The sequence below is a fragment of the Raphanus sativus genome, chromosome 4 (assembly GCF_000801105.2).
Source record: "Raphanus sativus cultivar WK10039 chromosome 4, ASM80110v3, whole genome shotgun sequence".
NCBI lineage: Eukaryota > Viridiplantae > Streptophyta > Magnoliopsida > Brassicales > Brassicaceae > Raphanus > Raphanus sativus.
Genome location: NC_079514.1, coordinates 42,861,582 through 42,881,689, shown reverse-complemented (window position 1 = coordinate 42,881,689; position 20,108 = coordinate 42,861,582). Strand labels below are relative to the sequence as shown.

Sequence of the window (20,108 nt, the reverse complement as noted above, 5' to 3'; positions counted from 1 at the left end):
ACATGGATAATAGTATAAAGAAAGGATCATTAATAATTTAATGTAGGTTTAATTATAAAGTATAAAAGTGTATTTAATTTAAAAACTTACAAAATAAATGTTAGGTCCAACAGAATGTTTCTGTTTTAATAAGATAGATGGCAAGGGACCCTATGAGTTTTAATGGGCCTTGGAATAGATTAATCTATATTAATGGGCCTTGGGATAGATTAATATATATTAATGATCCTTGGAATAGATTAATCTATATTAATGGGCCTTTACTCTTCTCCTCATTTCATTCTCTTCGTTTTTAGCTATGAAAGAAACCACATATTTTGAACAAACAAAAAAAAAGAAACCACATATGCTTGATTCTCTTGGAATCTTTGAATTCTCTTTGTCCAAAGACTTCAACGAGTATCTAGTAATTTACTTTTGTAGCCCTACATTTTGGTCACGGTCAAGGTCATTTTGGTCACTTTCATCTCTAAATTTCACAAACGTCCCGGCAATTTCTTACTTTCCTTGTGCACGACGGTCTCTCGCCGATGCGATACACGGTCACATCAAAAGCATGCATTCAAAAATAAACAAATAAATCAAAATCTTTTTTAAAGTAATAGGGGAAATGTTTTAAGATCAAGGAATCAACCTTAAGTTCTAGAGTTTATACTTTATACCTTGAAAAAAGATAACATGAAATCAGCAAGAAAACATGTAATAACCAAAGGTCCGGTCAAAAGATATGGAAACCCAAAAATATATACAAAAAGTACAAACATATGACTTCAAAAACCGAATATGCTTAGGATTTTTATCTTTTTTTTACATCAACAACAGCAACAATAATCTAACCTTTATTTTTCCATATCTCATCTCTTTATTACATGCCACATTCACAACACTTCGTCACGCCAAAGCTAAGCATATCCTTTTTCATATTCTATTTCATAACCACTATTTATATGCCTCTATATTAACGTCTTCTTCCTCCTCCAGATCTCATTATAATACATTTCTTACCCTTCTTTAAACATATACACCTGTTTTAATGAAGTTCGGTAAGAGGATTAAGGAGCAGATACAGGAGTCGTTGCCGGAGTGGCGCGACAAGTTTTTGCGTTACAAAGAACTCAAGAATCTGATCTCTTCTCCTGCTCCAGCTGAATCTATCTTCGTCTGTTTGTTGAACGCCGAGATTGAGAAGTTTAATGCTTTCTTCGTCGAGCAAGAAGAAGATTTCATCATCCACCATAAGGTATAAATAATACATTCTTGTCGGGTTTACCGAGTCCACTCAACCGAGTTTGACTCACTACAAAGAGTTTTGATTTTTTAGCCAATCACTGATCTAACTTTCCACCTATATAAAAATGTATGATAATAAACCATTTCCATTGGTTGTTAAATATTTTATCATTTTAACATTTGTACCAAATAAGAAATATTATAAAATAAATATAATAACTATAAATGTGAATTAGAATTTTCAATAGGGTCCGAATTTATTATATGAACAAAACTAAAACGAGACTTACAATAAGAACATGACATGAACTTATAGTAAGTTGGGTAAAGGACATTTTTTTGTCCATCTTGAATGATATTTATTTTTTTGTTTATAAAATAAATAGTATTATTTTAATTTATGTGCACGATTGTAAAACATGAACTAATTAAAAATGGAGTGAATATATTATATGCAAATTTTCTTAACTAATTAATGTGTATTTGAAGGAATTGCAATATCGGATTCAGAGATTGGTAGAAAAATGTGGAGACAATGATGATGTAATGTTCAGAGAAGAGATTGGTGAGATCAGAAAGGATATTGTTAACTTCCATGGGGAGATGGTACTTCTCGTTAATTACAGCAACATAAACTACACTGGTAATAAAAGTTACTTTTAACTGACAGAATCTTTACTTCAAGTGTGTCTGGTCGGAAAGAGAATAAAACTTTTTTATTACAGGGTTAGCAAAGATCCTGAAGAAGTACGACAAGAGAACAGGAGGAGCATTGCGATCGCCGTTTATCCAAAAAGTTCTTCGTCAACCGTTTTTCAAGACTGATCTGGTGTCGAGGCTTGTAAGAGAGTGGGAGACGACGATGGACGCGATGTTTCCGGCGCTGACTAGGGAGGTGGAGGGATACGAGAGATCTGCGGCGGTAAGTTCGGCTGCGGCGGGAGAAGGGATATTTAGGAATACGGTTGCGGCGTTGATGACGATGAGAGAGATGAGAAGAGGGAGTTCTACTTACGGTGCTTACTCGCTTCCGCCGCTTAATCTTTCTGATTCCGATCTTGTTTTACGGCCGGTCCACGTCCCTTCTCCGATACCTATTCCTTATTGATAAATCTTTATAGATATTTAATCACACGGGAAATGGACTTATCATAATATTTGTATTTTTTCGTTTGACTTACCCTAAATCACATTGAAAATGGCATTATCTTAATATTCCGCATTATACTCAACCGAGTTTAAACATCTGATAATTCTAAATGTGCTCTGAGAATATCCGGATTTGTATTTCATGGATAGCCAGACAGCTTTCGCTGGGGGGACTACAACTTATTAGCTCTGTTATTCGCTTTTAGGTTGTCTAAGCAACGTATTAAGGAGGTTGATCAGTTATGTTCTGAGTGTCTCTACTCTAGTCATGACCAATAAGTAGATTGAGTCAGTCAGCCTTTGGATGGATTAGAAGGACATATACAAGATTCTCAAGGTTTCTGGCTTGACTATAAGAATAAGATACTAGAACTAATCTTTCCATTTCTTCATTCGAGAAGTATAGTTCACTTGCATTAATATCAAACCAAAGTTGTCAAAAAAAAAAAAAATATCAAACCAATAAGACTTTGATAAACTACACCATCATAGTGGTTTAGAAGCAATAAAAGATTAAACTCGAGCAGAGTACTTCAATCCAAAATCCAGACTTGGCCTTTAAAGAGCAGTTAGTTTAAATAAAATAGAAGCTAGTACTATAATTGTTTTTCACATTAGTGGTTGCTTACTGGGGTATATTCTGTATCGTCGTCATAATATGAAATTATTTCTTCTAGTTATATATGGTATGTATTTTGTTCTAATGGTGACGACATAAAGTATGCACCAATTTTCAAATAATTAAATTCGGATCCGTTACTAATCTGCCTTCTCGAAACGGCACCCTTTCGTTCTGTTCTGTTTGGTAATTGGTTAAGTGCGTGTAGTAGTTTCTTCATTAAGCCGAAGAGGTGAAATATTGGATGAGATGCAGAGATATGTTTTTGTATTATTTTAAAAGGTCAACTTCCTTTTCATTTGTCGAACGTTTGGAACTGGCCTTCTATAAGATCCTCGTACATTGTTAATCCATTCTTTTTAAAAAAGTAAAGGCATGCAACTTTGTACTAGAAACTTTGCAGACTTTAGTTAGACTAGTTAACAAAGCTTGTAGTTGAAAGGTGGTATTAGTCTAGAGCATATATTTGTATTCATAAATGTTGAAGTTTCTAGATGAGCACAGAGCTGTATTCATCAAAAATACTAGCTTTGTATTATTCATTTGTTTGCAAAATACAATACGATTAATTCTAAGCTAATTTAAATGATGTAAGAACAAAATCAGCTAACTTAGATAACGATTAACAAGCTAAGTTGTTTCGAAAAAAATCATATTACATATAAAAATGCCGTTAGTTTTCTAGTTTATGTTCCATCTACTCTATTAAAATAGAGTCCTACTATATATCTACTGTTGGAAGTTGTTTTTAATTTTTATACCCTTACTAGAGAGTTACACGTGATATTACGCTGCTTAGTGAACTAATCAATATTATATTTGAATCATACCACTATCGTGTAATAAAACCAAACCAATGTTATGACTGTCAATTAAATTAACACTGGACCGGTTATCTATTTTTCCTAATAATCAGTGATCAGGTAAGATCTAAATTGTTCGGAAATCTTGAAAATCAACAGCTTCCAACTACATATATCGCTTCCACTATATACTATAAAAGAACCTGAGAAAACAAATTATAAAAAAACTTAGGCATATGAAACACTAGCTATACTGCTCATTATATCTAATCTATTAGTTTAGACTTAGAGTTATATTTTAATCTATTCATAAAAAAATTATTTAAATTTGGACTTATACAGTTTTCATTAATAATATATTGGATATTAAATATATGAATCTGAAAATTCGGTTGCACTAATTCATACATGACCAATATTTTTACCAAATGACATTTAGTTTCAAAATACCAAATTTTATATCTCTAAATATGAAATACACAATACAATATAATATACCTGAATTCAATTCACTATATCTCTTTACATTTCCCACTCTACGTTAGACTATTCAAATATTTTATTATCAAGATTTTAATGTATGTGATGGTAATTAATAACCGTTTCTATAAAGAATTGGTTTAACCAGCGTTTTGAAAACTAGATAGGATATTGATTTGATATTGTAGCTAGGTCAATGTTTGATATTAAAACAATAAGAACTTTTTGTCGAAACCTTTTTAAATTTTGCAAATTTTTTATTTCTTAACTCAAATTTTAAAATACCGATTTTTAATATTAAATAGGATCATAGGTTTTAAGAAGTTTGACCGTTTTTAATTGGGTTTGCTGGTTTAACTCAAATCTGGTTTTTATACAATACAAAACTGGTTAGAAGAACGAATCACCGTTCGACTGGCCGGTCCAGTCCAGTTTTTAAAATACGGTATATTGTAATGAATAATATTATAATCTATCATGTATAAAATTAATAGATGACTATCACATCACATGTTATTTTTAACCCAACATATAATCCGTATATTGTTACTAAAAATTATAATAGCCGCAAATTATGGCTAATATTTAATAACTAATCAAAAATAAAACTAATTGAAAAGAAATCATAACAAATCAAGGAAATGCTTAAATTATGGTTTCGACACAGATTTACTAAAACAAATTTATCGTAATATTTATATAAGAAAAAATAAGATTTACTAACAAACAAATAAGTAACTCAACTATAAGCCACACATTCTACATTGTTATCAAACTTAAGTTTAATAAAATTGTAAAAACATTTTAACATCATTTCACAGAAAATAGTCCCGCGTTTTAACGCGGGTTAGAATCTAGTTCTCTCTTAAAAATACAACTAGTAAACATAGCTTTCGCTGCCGTTCGGCATTTCGGTTCAGTAACACGTACAAGTATATACATGCAAGTATGCAACGTCTTCAATGAGCTTTTCTCACCATATATCCCCATCACATTTATAGTTGCAACAAAATGTGTATTCTTAGACTGCGATTAGCGTCACAGTCTAATCAACAACAGGTTGTCACAAGCTAAATAGGAAAATATTCCGTAAATACTATTTGATCGATCGTCATGATCGTGTTATTTTGGGAAGAAAAATTGCAATATGATTTTCCGAATTCTTTTCCAAATACAACGCGTTAACCAAAGGGACATCCATCCCGATTGGCATTAATATAAATGTTGTCGAGACTTACCTAGCTAGCCACCTTGGGTATATGCATTCAGAAAAGAAGAACACTTGTAATATATACTTCTTTTTGTTACCAGATGTCATATATTCCGATGTTGCTATCTCACTTTATTTGTGGTTTACCCCTCTTTGCACTGCGTGCGATCTGCATTTTTTTTGTTAGCTTTATACCTTTGACACCTCTCTCTTCTGGTTTTTTAAAAATACATATCATAGCTTATAGAAGAGTGACGTTTAAGGACATTGCCTTCTTTAATATGAATTTTATGGAAATGTAATCTTATATTTTAACTTCACCATTCGCACTATTAAAAAAAAAATTAAGTAAAATACATTTTCCTTAACTTCATAACTTAGTCTACTGTGTTTTCTTTTTGTTGCTGTTGTTGTGCGTGTTAGCTCTTTTTCATATACGAGTACCAGAGAGGATGATATTCGTGCCTATTAGTAGACGTAACTAAGCAAATGCATGAAATGGTCTTGCAGATTTGAGACAAATAATAATTCACAGAATAGTCCGTTCCATTCATAAACCATAATCATTCAAAATCTGTATTAAAATACTCTTGATTTTTTTTTTCTTGAATATTCACCAAACAAAGAGAAAGAAGTACCCTTGAATAATTTATGTTTAGAAATGAAAATGGGTTAGTGAGACTTTGTAAGCACTAAATCCAAGTGATTAGCGAGTAACCACCAAACAAAACATGGAATAATGATTTTTCTTTGCGAACACATTAAATCCTAGTGAGTAGCCACCAAACTGTGGAATAAGACTAGTTGAACACAACCACTTTAAATCACAACTTTGTTGATATCTACTGGGTGGTCATTATGAACATCGGTCACTGGTTTTTTATTCCAAATCATAAGTAAAGAATAAAGTATACGTGAAGAATAATTCTAAGTTGGTGGTAGTTTCAACCCCAATGGCCAAATTTGATTCTACAGTGAAAATGATGTAGAAACTAGACAAAAAAAACAAAGTTGATTTTTTCCTTTTTAGATTTGACTTCCATTTTTAATAATAGTAGGCTAAAGAGATAGATGAAGTGGGCACTTCTATAGCTTCTAAAATCATATAGAAACTAAGAATTTATAGTTACAAACAAAAAAAAATACTAAGAATTTATATAATTTGATTACCTAAACATTTTAAGAACTTTATAATAATAAAAAAAAATTACACAATTTTTTCTTCTATTCACTAATGAAAATTCAATGCTCATTGATTTAGGCCAACAAGACGTGAGAGGCTAGTAGTGAAAGACATGGCGTTAGAACATGTAAAAGTAGCCACCATTGCATTTAAAATTATAAATCATAATAATAACTAAAAACAAATAAAAACATAAACTTGTTTTTAAAGTTCGATCAAACCAAAAAAAAAAAAGAATAATAATAAACCGATAAGATCACGCAAAGTCTGTTTGTTACCTTTTCTGTTTTTCACCATTCATCAAACACCACAGAGGGTTCATGATCTTCTTCGTTTGGTGCAGGAAGGTTAAGATCTATCATCCTATGATCTTTCACTTCTTTAGGGATTCGGACAACACCATTCACAGACAAGACTCTTCCTGATACCATGTTGTTGATCCCGTGTGACCTCTTATGACCTCCGAGCGCTTGTCCTGAACTGAAAACCCTAAAACAGATCGGACATTGGTGAATTTTCTTCTCACTGACTCCTCCTCCAATAACAGAGTACTCTGTTTTCTCATGCTCTGTTTTCGTGAAAGTCTTGTTCTTTTTGTGGCTTGCTCTGTGTCCTCCTAGTGCTTGATAAGATTTGAACACTTTACCACAAGTCTCGCACTTGAATCTCCCTCTTCCTCCTCTGTTCTTGCATTCATGATCTGACTCATCGTCATCATCTTCTTCTTCTACTACAGTTTGCTTCTTCTTCCACTTGTCTCTCGAGAGCATAATGAGACAAAACGCGAGATCTTCCTCCGTCGTTGTGTCGGAAGCTGAGCTGTGATGATGTTCTGTCTCACCGGCTTGGACCGTTTTGAGCTTCTTAAAGTCGAAATCGAACGATCCGAGTTTCCTAGTTCGCTTGGATCGTCTCCGAGTTGGGTTAATATTCCTGGAAGACTCTGTTTCGCTTTCGGAGATACCAAACTCCATTTCTTTATCATCAACACGAGTACTCTTAAGATGATCTTCTTCTTCTTCCTCATCAAACGAAGAAGAAGCATCAGACTCTGTCTCCTCGCTGAGTTGACTCGGTGGCCGTTCCTCTTCTTGATAAAGCTCACGTTTTGAAGAAAGAGTAAGCATGTGAGATCTCATGTGACCACCTAAAGCGCTTCCGTTGATGAAGCTCTTGAAGCAAAATCTACACTTGTATCTCTCCATCTTCAACACCAAAGAAGCTTCTTGAAGTTATTATCTTTCACAAAGAAGAGAGAAGGAGAAGAAGTAGAGAAGCTACAAAAAGAGAGTACGTGACAAAGGCATTCTTCTTCTGCAGAAGAGAAGAAGAAGAAGAATAAAAAGCAATTAAACTTTAGAAATTATTTTATTTTTAACTTCCCTTTCTTTGTCTCACGCTATATTTATAAAAAAATCTTTAATTAATCGATCAAAGAAACTGAAGAGAGTAAATTTTTGTTTACTTTTGACAAAGTGTAACATGCGAGTTTTGCCAGTTTCTGCAAAAAATAAATAAAATATAATTTCTTTTCCCATAAGGCCCTTCTCATTAATCGGATTAAAAATAGTAAAACTTCTATTTTAACACCACCGAATAGTCCGAAGCAACGCGGCTTTGTTGTCTATTTTCAGCGCAACGTTTTAATTTCACTGCGGCAAAAAAATAATTAATTACCATCTAGTAAGGGTGCTCTCGGTATTTCAGAGCCTTGTAACGATTCGGACCAGAACAAAGCGTTGTCCGAACATATGACGGGAGAATGGTAACATAGTTATGGCTGTTAGTTTTTCAGTTTGTGACAGCCACGTACTGTTTCAGACCACGGTTACATAACTTATCCTCACCCACTAGTAATTTTATCTTTCTAATGTAACAAAACTAGAACTAAATAAATAAATTAATTTTCAGATTCTGCTTGCCTTCCCCCTTTTTCATGAGTTTCGCCAACTGTTAGTGACGATATCTCTTACCAAGTTAAAAGCCAGCATGATTCTGATTATAATACCTGACTTAATCGTCTTAAGAGTATAATCTTAAATTAATTCCATTAATCACTGGAGTTAAGACGATTAGGAATGCCACAAATTGTGAAAAAAAGATTGGATTTCTCCTTTGATTTTGGATCTTCAAAGCTAGAAACTAATGAGAAAAAGTCAAGAGGCCATAATTTCCGTTTATCAATAACACTACCACACGTTCTTGTTTAATAAAAACAAATACTACCAGCTACAAAGTCCATTAAACTTAAAATGAAACTAAAGATTAGCAAAACAAAAAGATATAGTAGGACTGTAGGAGTAACCAAAAAAGTATAACCTGTTAAGCTACAAACGCATTTAAATTTGGACCCACTAAAAATTGATGTGTTTAGTTTAATACACACCTAACCATCTCACTTTCTTTTCTCGTAACACTGTTCTAAACGTGATCAAACGACCAACACAACAATCATGTGATATTTTCCAATACATTGAACTGATCATTCAAAGATCAAATCAACCATAACTAGTGGAAAAGCTTGTACAACTAGAAGTTAGAGTTTTACTTGCAAACAACACTTAGTGTGCATGGTCGATCACAAATCTTTAAACAAAATTAAAGTCATACGTTTGACAAAATTTTCGGTTACAACAAAACAATAAATGTACTCAAAGAACTTACTTAGTTAGGCGATTTCACACACAAATGGCTTTTCAAACTGAAATCTAGAGATGTTAAAAATCAAGGTTATGGAAGCAATTGGTCTACGCAAAGTGTAAAAGTTGAGATTCTTCTTCAATGGCATGACTTTTAATGGTGGTGCCAAACCACTTACGCTACTCTCTTAAAGAAACAAAAAAAAAGTTCATCACTGCTTTAAACTTTTCCGTTGACTTGTCCGTTAGAACTTCAAATTAATATTTCATTATGAATAAAAAATATGCAAGTATAAGTATGTGTTACTTATTGTCAACTCAGCATACAAACATTGGGTTATCAGACGGTAATGTCATTTTTATCCATAGATTAATCACATGTGTCGATGGATGAATTGAAGTATAGCAATACTTTTCATGAAGTCAACTCATACTAGTCGTCAATTTTACGGAAAACATAATATAGATCATTTGGGTTGATGTCAAACAAAAGAAAGATCATTTGGGTTTTAGGTTGGGCTTTCATTTTGGGCCTTATGAGCAAGTTATCTCCAAACTCTGCTAAGAGCATGCTATTGTAAGTAAACAGGCCTCGATAATGAGGATGATGTGGCGCTAGTTTATTGGCTAATACGAAATAAAGTGCGTGGCGAGAATAATAAAATGGTTAGAGAGTCCGGTTAACTCCAAAGCTCCGAAAAGAAAAGAAAAACTCTTCCGTCTCTCGTTATCGTTCTCGACGACATCAGAACTCTAATCAGGTGAGTTTTTGATTTGATTTCATCGATGTATGATCCAATCTCCGGTATATCTATCTGTATGATTCGATGATGATATTGAGGAATCGTTAGATCTGTTGTTTAAGTTAGATAAGAATGCAGATCTGGTTACGAGATCTCGAAATTTTGGCTTGAATCATTCATATTTTGCTCATAATTGCGTAGAATCTCCTAATTAGCAAAGTGATTTAATATTTTAATAATATCTAAGGCTAGCTGCTGAGAATAATTTCAAAATTGTTAGTTAAAGAAGAGAAGGATGGTAGGAAGTGGAGCACCACAAAGAGGAAGTGCAGCTGCAGCTGCAAGCATGCGAAGGAGGAAGCCTAGTGGAAGTGGTGGAGGAGGAGGAGCCTCTGGTGGTGGAGCAGCAGGATCCATGCTTCAGTTCTACACGGATGACGCACCGGGTCTCAAGATCTCCCCTAATGTTGTCCTTGTCATGAGCATCGGTTTCATTGCTTTCGTCGCCGTCCTCCATGTCATGGGCAAGCTCTACTTTGTCAAATGATCAAATACTAGTAGAATGTGACTGCTAGTGATCAGAGAGCTTTAGAGAATGGTTTCAACTCTTGTTTTTTAATTTTGTGGAATATAAAACTATCTTGTTTCTTTGACATTCAAAGCTTTCCATCTATCTTCATATAAATTTTAAGGATAAATCATAAAACACAAACTCAAATATTCAGAGATAAAATTAACCTTATGATATTAGGATTTCTGGTTTTGATTAAACAATTAAGAAATAAAAAGGGAAATTGAATGAAAAAATCAACCTGTGATATGAAGATTTATGGGGTTATTTTGAACACTTGAGGAATAAAAAGGGAAATCCAGGAAACTAATAGAAGTTTAGGGGCTTATGTTGTAAATAATATGTTTGAAACGGGGCCCGAGTTTTATATTCGGGTCATTTCTATTCCATTCACCGGGTAAACTTTGAGCAAAGGAGAGAGAGATCTTTTGATAATGGCAACTTCAGGAGAATCATCCTCAGAGACGATGGAAGACTCACACTCACCGGCGGCGATTCCACAATCTCCGCCACCGGCTCCTCTCCTCACTTCGATTCCAAGCGCTAAGATCGCAACGACGACGGTTGAAAACGCAGCTTCCTGGATCGAGGACGCGATGCGTCAGGCGCTCGTGTACCAGAACACGATCGTGGAGACGCTGGATTCAACAATCGACGCATCGAAATCTCGATTGAGCCAGATTCGAGATACTTCAATCGCTCACACCAGCCAAACAATCGTAAGCGAATCTGAAAAAAATCCATAGCGTATAATGAATGATGATTTCTCAATTGTGATTTTGTTTTTTTTGGGGGAATTATAGGATTCTATTAGAGAGATTGCTTCTGAGTATAACGTATACGAGCATATGGTGTTTGCTAAGATCAAAGGTCTGTTTCTACACACTCAGTGCTGCTTTGATTTGCTCTCTTAATTGTTCATGTGATGATGATTCAAATGTTTGTAATGCAGATGGTGTGAACGTTGCTGCATCTCATCCTCTTATATCAGGGGGTTTAGCTTTTGGTGTTGGGATCTTTGCTTTGAAAAGTTAGCTTCTGGATACTCTTTTAAGATTTATTATTATGTTATGTGAATGGTTTAGTGAATGACCGGCTATGTTTGTTTGCAGAGACGAGAAGATTTGTGTACTACAATGCTGTACGCATGTTTTCAAGCGAAGAGGTCAGTGTTGTTTTACATCCTTGTTGAATGAATAAGCTGGTTCTGCCTGTGTCTGTTGTTATTCTTAAGTATTGACCATATGTTTTTTTGGATTGCAGGCGTTGCTTTCTAGAGCGGATCTTAGAGTAAAAGAGCTGAGACAATCGCTGGATCGTCTTACAGCCGAAAGTGAAAAGTTAGAGGTTAGTTTCTTTTTCAGCATGAGGGTCACCATTTGCTGTGTCGACGACTTCCTTCCTATGTATGCTGTTAGTTAGCAGAGAACAGATGTTTAGTATGAAAATAAATAGGGATCACTGATCAGGTTATGAACAGAGAACTCTCGATGTAGCTAAGCATGGTGTTTAGTATGAAGTAGAATGTCAGGTGTTTAGTATGAAAATGAAAAGGGATCAGGTTTGAACAGAGAACTCTCTATGTAGCTAAGGATGGTGTTGCTCTAAATACTTATTCTTTCAGAGAAATTATATATATATAGTTATGTTGCTTGAGTCTCAACACTTCTTTCTGCAATGTACTGAAGTCGATTTGTCTTGAATGTGACTAATATATATACATATAGCCTCCAGTTATTTAGTGAATGATGTAAATAGCAGTCTTTATATATATATATATATAGCCTCCAGTTGTTTTGTGAATGATGTAATTAGCAGTCTTTTGGATTATGGGTTTGAAATTCTTAACCACTTTGATTGTTTCAGCGAGTTGCAACTGTGGCAGAAGATGAGCTGATCAGAGGAAGGATGAAACTCAGGTTTATATATGATCATGACATATTATCTGTACTTTCGGATATGTATCAACATGAATATTATATTAACTTTCTATTTCCTCTTAATCAGACAAGCAGGCAAACAGATACGAGGTGTTGTTAACTCAGCTTATAAGATTGAAAAGCAAGCAGCAGGTAATGTTTTTATATCTTTCTGTCTTGAACTCCCTCAGTTTGTTACACCAGAGATATGCATAGAAGTTATCGACTTATATACCACCCACTGATTTTTATATACAGGTTTAAAAGATGTACTTAAAGAATTACCCACGAGAGAAGCTTCTCGGTTCCGTTCTCAAGTAAGTATACTCGCCTCTTTTTACTCTTCTAGGTTGGAATATTAGGAGCTGACTTGTGTAGAATAGTAGCCATTTCTATGTTATGTAATGGAGTTATCTCATTTTTTACGACCTCAGATATCGAACCGTGCTTCTGAGGTAAAGCAAGAGAGAAAGGCTTTGACAAAGGAAGTGAACAAGATCAGCAACTATGGTATCTCCGTATGAGGAAAATCAAAACCCATTTTTCTAGTTACGGATTTGAATACACTCTTGAGTTCTTAGATGATGGAGCAATATTATATACACTATTAATAATAATGTCTAAAACATGATTAAGACTAATCTTTTTGTTTGGTTTCAAATGCGAAAGATGCAATCTCATGTTGTCTTTTGTTTTCGAGTGCTTTGGTTCTTTGGCAATTAGTTTAGCAATACAAATTGATGTTTGCAACCATTTGGTGCGTCTTTTAATCCGGTCTCGGTTTATTTACTGTATTATTAACTTTGAAATATATTTTTAAAGTTCGTTTTAACTGTTGAATATTTTCAATGGTTTTTTACGGAATTATCCATTCCAAATAGATTTATCTATCATTACTAAAAAGTATTCTTAAGTTGCATGCTTCTTCTGAAAATAATGAGGCATTTTCTAATTCACTTTCGGTAATAATTGTTTTTCTTAAACAAAATAAACAAAAAAGAGTAAATGAAAATAGCAAAATATACCCGTTGCCTTACACAGCCCGATAAATTAATAACCGTTGTAAAAAATATTTTTATTTTGCTTTTAGCGGACCAAGAAATTTATTGTTTTTATCCACTGTAAATTTTTTGAAACACTTTCATGGTGGAACAAACAAAATGTTGAAGATTGTCGTTAAATTCTTTGTTTGAAGGTGGGCTTAACTAACTTCAGTTTAATTCTCTTTAAGGCCCAACTCCATGTCCAGATCCCAATCCTGCACAAAGAAGCAATATTGGGGGTGTTATTCAATCTGGTACTTTAATGGGCCTTGATAGAATTTGGAATTTGAAGTGAGTCGTTATTCAATAATGGATTTGGAAAAACTTAATTAAAATTCAGTGTTATTAGATTAATAATTTATCAAAACAGAATTTGAAAATAATTCACCTGTTATTCAAATTTCAATAGATTTCATTAGAAACTATTTTTAATAGATTTTGATGTACTATTTAATAGGAAACAAGAGGAAAGAAATCGCAGCTTCTTAAATAAAGCAAAAGAGAAAGGCTTTGACCAAGGAAGTGAACAAGATCAGTAACTAAGGTATCTCTGTATGAGGAAAATCAAAACTCACTTTTCTATTTATGAATTTGATTTACTATCTTGGGTTCTTCTTAGATGATGGATCAATATTACACAATAATAATAATGTCTAAAACATGATTAAGACTAACTTTTGTTTGTTTCAATGTCAGATGCCAAAGATGTCTTTGGTAATTAACTAGCAATACAAGTTGATGGTGATGGTGTCACAACATGAGGGTGTCTTTAACCCAGCTTTCGGTTTAGTTTTTTTTTTTTTTTTTATGAAAGAATAATCAAATTTAAGTAAAATCTAAGACTATATCGATTAAGACTTTATGTTTTCAATTTCGATTTCGTTAGTTAGGTATATATTTAGTGTATAACTTTGTAATAGTTCTTCAATCAATCTTGTTTTATCTCAAAAAAAATGATGCATTAATAAATTTATCCTACTTAAACGTATTATAAAGTTGCATGCTTCTAAAAACAATGATGCATTTTCTAGTTCATCTCTAATAATAATTGTGGTTTATTTTTCTTTCCTGACGGGAAAAAAAGTTGAAACTAATAACGTAGAGAAAAGGCAAACCAAAGTTTATGATTTTTTAATAATTAACAAACTATCGAGGTTGAATTTTAGGCTCCCGTCGTCGTCGGTCACGTGATTGACGCCGGTAGAATCGTGACACGACGTGACCCAAACCATCGCACTCAACCCCCAAGATTAACAAAAACAAAAACAAAAAGGCGAAGTCGGACTAAAACGAGGGATGGTAGTGAAGTTGAACTTGATGTGGTTGTCTCATGACCTCCTTCTGTCGTCTCAGCTCCATCACTTTCCGGTGAGAGTTTGAATGCTGAGTCAACACGAAAGTCGGACTCGAAGCCGGTCTATATTCCGGTACAAGCCTACCGGATTTAAACCGGACTCCGCAAGCGTTACACAGCGTTTTAGGCCCGAGTGGTCCTGTCCTCCACTGTGGCGTCTTATCCGATGCACAGTGAGTGCATCTCCTCAACCCACCTTCAGCCGTCTCCGCCGACGATTGATGTCTTCCTCCTCCTCCGGAGTGTTCTTTCTTAGGCTTGGACCTCCCGGGGTCGTGAATGTTCTGGTCGGGTTCCGACATCGGTGCCCATGTTCCAACCAAAGTAGATGGAGGTTTTGATCTTTTGCTTCTTGGTTTTGAGGTTTCAGTTTTAAAGGAAGTCATAGTTCCTCCTAGTGGGTTCGATGGAAAATCAGCAAAGGAGTCGTCCACGAATTGCGAGAGCCATTCCAGGTGAGCTGCATCATCACTCTACACAAGAAAAGATAAAATATAAAAATCCAAGAAAATCAAGAAATAAACTTCAAAGTTGGCTTGGAGAGAGCATATATACGGGGACACAAATGTCGTGGAGGAAGGAGTGATCGGCGGAGGAAGGGAGATGATTGTGGTAGTTAGGATTCTGAGGAGGGAAAGAGGAGGAGGAAGTAGCGGCGGTGGAAGTGGAAGAAGAGGCGGAGAAGATGTCTTCGTTGGAGAAATCAAGAAGGTCATCGACTCTAAGTATGTCTGGTGAAGATAAGCCATAGACGTCCATTGATTGTTATGATGCGATATCTCTTACAAACTCTGTCTGTCTCTCTCTCACACACTCCAAAGTCTGTGACTGGTTAGAGTCTTTAATAGGGAGAGATAAGAGAACAGGGCAAGAGAACGTGCAGAGAGAGAGAGACTGACCATGCACCGTGAGTGACTCGGCCTACTCATCACTGTCATTCATCTTTTTTCTTTAAATTATCTACCTTTTATCTATTGAAATTTTTATATAGTTAAAACTTTGCACTTACTATTTTTCAGAACTATGAATGCTCAAACTTATAATAGCAAAAACTAGAATATGTTTAACTGAGAGATATTGTGAGTCAAATTTTGAACTGATCGAAAGTAGTATGTGAAGAAATATCTTAAATAGGTTTATCATCGTGTTTGATCACCACATAGTGAATCTTCCAACTCTTAGACCATCGAGAGTTGATTTTGAAAACTCTGAGTCGAATAGTTACTCTATGTATGCGTTTTCAATGTGTCCTATCGTGAATTCATCAAAACGAAATTTGACTATATAGAAGCCAACATATCTGTTGTGGTAAATATTAGGGTTTGCAGCAACTGTAGTGGTGTATATTGAGAAAATGCGTTGATGATTCAAAGTGCACTGGTGTGTTCTACTCGATTTGGTTTTGTTTTCTTATTATATATGAAAGTTGATGGGTTTTTTTTTAAGTTGATGATTTCCTGATGGATATGATTAATTACATTTTAACTTCACAAACACGACCATCATTGATTTTAAGGAATTTACTTTGGTTGAAGTCATTTTAAAAGCTTCATTTCCTGATTTACTGATAACAAATTTTTCAGATTTTAGGATCATAGTCAATATATTTTTTATTTAACCAAATACTCTCACTACTGCTTTATTTTAACTGAAGCAACTTTTCAAACCAGATCACATAGTTAAAACCTGAGTTTAATTTCATATTTTGTATTTTCCCCCAATTACAAAAATGTTCTCAGCCATATATATATATGCATAGGTCTCTTTTATGCTTCTGTACTAATATTATGTACGTATCATATCATGTAGTGGGTCTACATATTCTCTGTGTTCGTTTTCTTTCAAATAAATGTTAACACTCATCCGTATATTTGAAATTTGCTACTTGTGGTTACCAAATCGTTTGTTCTTATTTAAAATAAATTTGTTATACAAATATATAAAAGATGAAATATATCTTTATATATATGCGCCTAATTATATTTGACAATTTTCTCCGCTCAAGTGCAATGAAAATATGCTCCATTGTCCAGCTAACAAGGCGTATACATCAATGCATTTTATTTTACTATGATTTTTATAAGCTGAAAATAAAATTAAAGTGACTTCCTTTATTAAATACTATGCTGCAGACGAATAATGTAAGAAGGCCTATTGATTAACCTAAGTTTAGTCTCTCTCTCTTAGGATTTTTCATATAAATGTAGGTATTAACATATGCTTTATGGTATATGCCGACAATCTTAGTTCTTAGCCTATCCACATGAGTCCTGCAGATAAATAATTTTCACCTTTTGCGAAAATAAACAAAGGAACGAATAAAGGAAAAGATAAGTGAGCCACGTGGATGCATGTGGGGGCTAAAAAATTTACAAAAAAAAGATGTTGAAATAAAGAAAACCAAAACAAATAACCCCATATGCATATGTATCTTAGTAGATATGGATTTTTTTTTGGGTAGAAATGTTAAAAGTATATATGGATTTGATGTGTTTGAAAATGTCTTTTTAATAACTTCCCTACAAAATGTGAAGTTGAATACATATTGATTTGCACGAAGAAGTAATTTTTAGCCCATATTTTAAGAAGAGTTCTCATTAAAAATGCAAAAATGTTCTAGCAAAAAAAAATGTCTTGAATTGAAGAGAAGGAGAAAGAGGCGGGCCGTGTCTTATGACGCTTACTAGGGTTTATCACATCATGCTAAACGTTACTATAAGATTTGAATTACGTGAAATCATAATTAATTTTTAAAAATTTGTTACTAACAAAGTGGCTCCCCACAAAGACCCAACCTCACTGCACATTTCAGCATTAACTAAACACGATGGCACGGAGCTAGAGGAACTCATAAGATATTTGTTTTTTACTATTTTTAAATTGATTTTCACTTACTACCGACATTGTCTTTTCCAGTTGTCACCTTCTACTTGGTTCGGAAGATTCACTTTCGTACACGGTACATTCCCATGTTACAAATAAATCACTATTTTATATCATTGTTTCGAGCAAAACTATACTTGCTGCAATGAAGTAGAACAACATGCAAACAAAGTACATTAACGTACGGTGGCAAGTGGCACTATCTTCTCGTTCATCCCTCTTCCTCACTTAGAGTCTCTTGTTTTGGTCTTATGTATGTATTTTAGGGAAACAAATTTGACAAACGGATTTACTGCAGTGCTGTTCGTTTGGTTGACGCAGGGCGGCAGCGGCTGCGGCAGCGGCTATTTTTTTACAAAGTTTGTTCGTTTGGTTGACGCAGATACCTGCGACTGCGGCTGCGTCTAGACGCTGCGTCAATGCGTTAATAAAATCTGGACGCCGATAAAATCAGCGGCTGAGACTTAAATTCTGCGTCTATCTACATAATTTACCATTTTGTCCTTAAAACATTTAAGTATTTACATAAAAACCTTAACCTAATTGACGCAAGACGCAGCTCTCTCTCATCCCTGACGCAACCTCGAGCTCTCCCATCTCCATCTCACGCAGCCACGAGCTCTCCCATCTCCACGCCTCGAGCTCTCTCATTTCCATCTCCGACGAAGACCTCGAGCTCTCTCATCTTCAACTCCGACAAAGACCTTGAGCTCTCTCATCTCTATCTCACGCAGCCACGAGCTCTCTCATCTCCAGGCCTCGAGCTCTTGCTTCTCCATCTCACGCAGCCACGAGCTCTCTCAACGCCAAGCCTCGAGTTCTCTCCCCCTCCGATTTGGGTTTCAAGCATGGTTGAGGTAATTGTCTCTTGTCTCTGTTTTTGTGTTTCATATGAGTTTCTGAGAATGGATTTTGGATCCAAGATAAGAGAATTTGTTCTGATGGGAATGGTTTATTTATGCTTTATTTCATAACTAAGACAAGAAGAAGCTGATAGTGATGGTCTCTGTTCTAAAACATTTAGGATATGGAACGTGTTAATGAAATAGAGTTTCCACATTCTGATTATTTTAATCTCTGATGATTGTTTGATGCTCCCTAGTGAGTCTCTGTGTGATGTATCTTTGGTTCCATTGTGAAAGAGACCAAGCTTGCGAGACTTTTAGCAAAATGAGTTGGGGTTTTTGAAAGTCATTAGCATCTTATAGTGTCATCATCATCGTATATGTTTTTGTTTCCACCTCCTTTGCTTTTCTAAGCTTGAGATTATCATGGGTTTTGCTTTAAACCGATTTTAAACGTGCTTTGGGCATGACTCAGGTTGTGGAAAGTTCAGATGTTGTATCCAAGCTTGTGAAGTTTACTGAACAAAGCAAAACCATGAAGGAGATGTTTGGTCTGGCCTTCACGCATCCTTCCTTGTTGACATCTCAGAAAGCGCATGGTCAAGTGTTTTTTTGCAGGTTATTGCTGGTGTTAGTGGCAAGAAACATAGCTAAATACATGCAATGATTTTCCCCTGTTTTCCTTACATTCAGATTCTCTCTGTCTTTAACTCATTCCATTCTCAAATGAAATATGCTAAGACCTCATGTTGTTTTTTACATAAAGGCTTGTGTGTAAAGTACACTGTTCAATCTTTTTATCACATGTATTCGGTTCTCAATGACCAAACGAAAAGCTTTAAACTTTTGTTGCCACATGAAAGTGCACATACATACATCACAAAGATATTAATTTACATTATGATGAAATTGCTAGTTTTACAAACACTCTTAATAGCTCTTTTACATCAACTTGATCCTCAATAGGTAGACCAAAAGATGATCAGTATTTGCTTGTAAATTGTAATGCACTTGAACATATATGCTTATGATAAATATTTTGATATATTATATTGTTTTAATTTAGCTTATGATTTATGAAAAAAAAATGTTGTTATATTTATAGACTATATGTATTATTTAGCTTTTTATTTGTGATAAATTTGTAAATTTGACTAAAAATTTATGATAAAAATGAGTTGTTAAATTTGTAAATTTGACTAAAAATTTGTTACCAATAAATTATAATATTTGGATAGATATAAATATATTTAAACTATATTTTATTTATTTAAAATATAATTTTACAAATTTAAACTACATGTTTCTTTTATCTGTAACATATATTTGCCTTATTTGTTTGAAGTGCTAATTTCGAAAATTAAATGTATGATTTAGTTTTATGACAAAAATATTGTTATATTTGTATATTTGACCAAAAAAATATTACCAAGTAAA

General features: G+C 34.2%; 5 protein-coding genes across 5 annotated transcripts; 3 read left to right on the top strand and 2 right to left on the bottom strand.

The window, feature by feature from the left end:
• Window positions 1–873: 873 nt before the first annotated feature.
• LOC108837633 (SPX domain-containing protein 3) lies at window positions 874–2,443 on the top strand. The gene is made up of 3 exons (XM_018610660.2): window positions 874–1,240; window positions 1,720–1,873; window positions 1,956–2,443. Exons 1-3 carry the CDS (start codon window positions 1,034–1,036, stop codon window positions 2,336–2,338), a joined length of 744 nt encoding a protein of 247 aa, XP_018466162.1. The 5' UTR covers window positions 874–1,033; the 3' UTR covers window positions 2,339–2,443.
• A 4,355-nt stretch (window positions 2,444–6,798) lies between these two features.
• LOC108853098 (zinc finger protein ZAT4) lies at window positions 6,799–8,077 on the bottom strand. The gene has a single exon (XM_018626557.2). The coding sequence runs from the start codon at window positions 7,877–7,879 to the stop codon at window positions 6,965–6,967; it is 915 nt and encodes a 304-aa protein (XP_018482059.1). The 5' UTR covers window positions 7,880–8,077; the 3' UTR covers window positions 6,799–6,964.
• Window positions 8,078–9,951: 1,874 nt separating this feature from the next.
• LOC108837007 (protein transport protein Sec61 subunit beta) lies at window positions 9,952–10,711 on the top strand. Its single transcript, XM_057006786.1, has 2 exons — window positions 9,952–10,074; window positions 10,337–10,711. The coding sequence occupies exon 2, from the start codon at window positions 10,352–10,354 to the stop codon at window positions 10,601–10,603; it is 252 nt and encodes an 83-aa protein (XP_056862766.1). The 5' UTR covers window positions 9,952–10,074; window positions 10,337–10,351; the 3' UTR covers window positions 10,604–10,711.
• A 295-nt stretch (window positions 10,712–11,006) lies between these two features.
• On the top strand, window positions 11,007–13,240 carry LOC108837006 (uncharacterized). The gene is made up of 9 exons (XM_057007249.1): window positions 11,007–11,346; window positions 11,431–11,497; window positions 11,580–11,657; window positions 11,740–11,792; window positions 11,891–11,974; window positions 12,494–12,546; window positions 12,635–12,699; window positions 12,805–12,863; window positions 12,981–13,240. The coding sequence occupies exons 1-9, from the start codon at window positions 11,062–11,064 to the stop codon at window positions 13,068–13,070; spliced, it is 834 nt and encodes a 277-aa protein (XP_056863229.1). The 5' UTR covers window positions 11,007–11,061; the 3' UTR covers window positions 13,071–13,240.
• Window positions 13,241–14,693: 1,453 nt separating this feature from the next.
• On the bottom strand, window positions 14,694–15,863 carry LOC108851073 (GATA transcription factor 2-like). The gene is made up of 2 exons (XM_018624500.2): window positions 15,499–15,863; window positions 14,694–15,416 (listed from the first exon to the last, which is right to left on the bottom strand). Exons 1-2 carry the CDS (start codon window positions 15,700–15,702, stop codon window positions 14,874–14,876), a joined length of 747 nt encoding a protein of 248 aa, XP_018480002.2. The 5' UTR covers window positions 15,703–15,863; the 3' UTR covers window positions 14,694–14,873.
• Window positions 15,864–20,108: the final 4,245 nt, after the last annotated feature.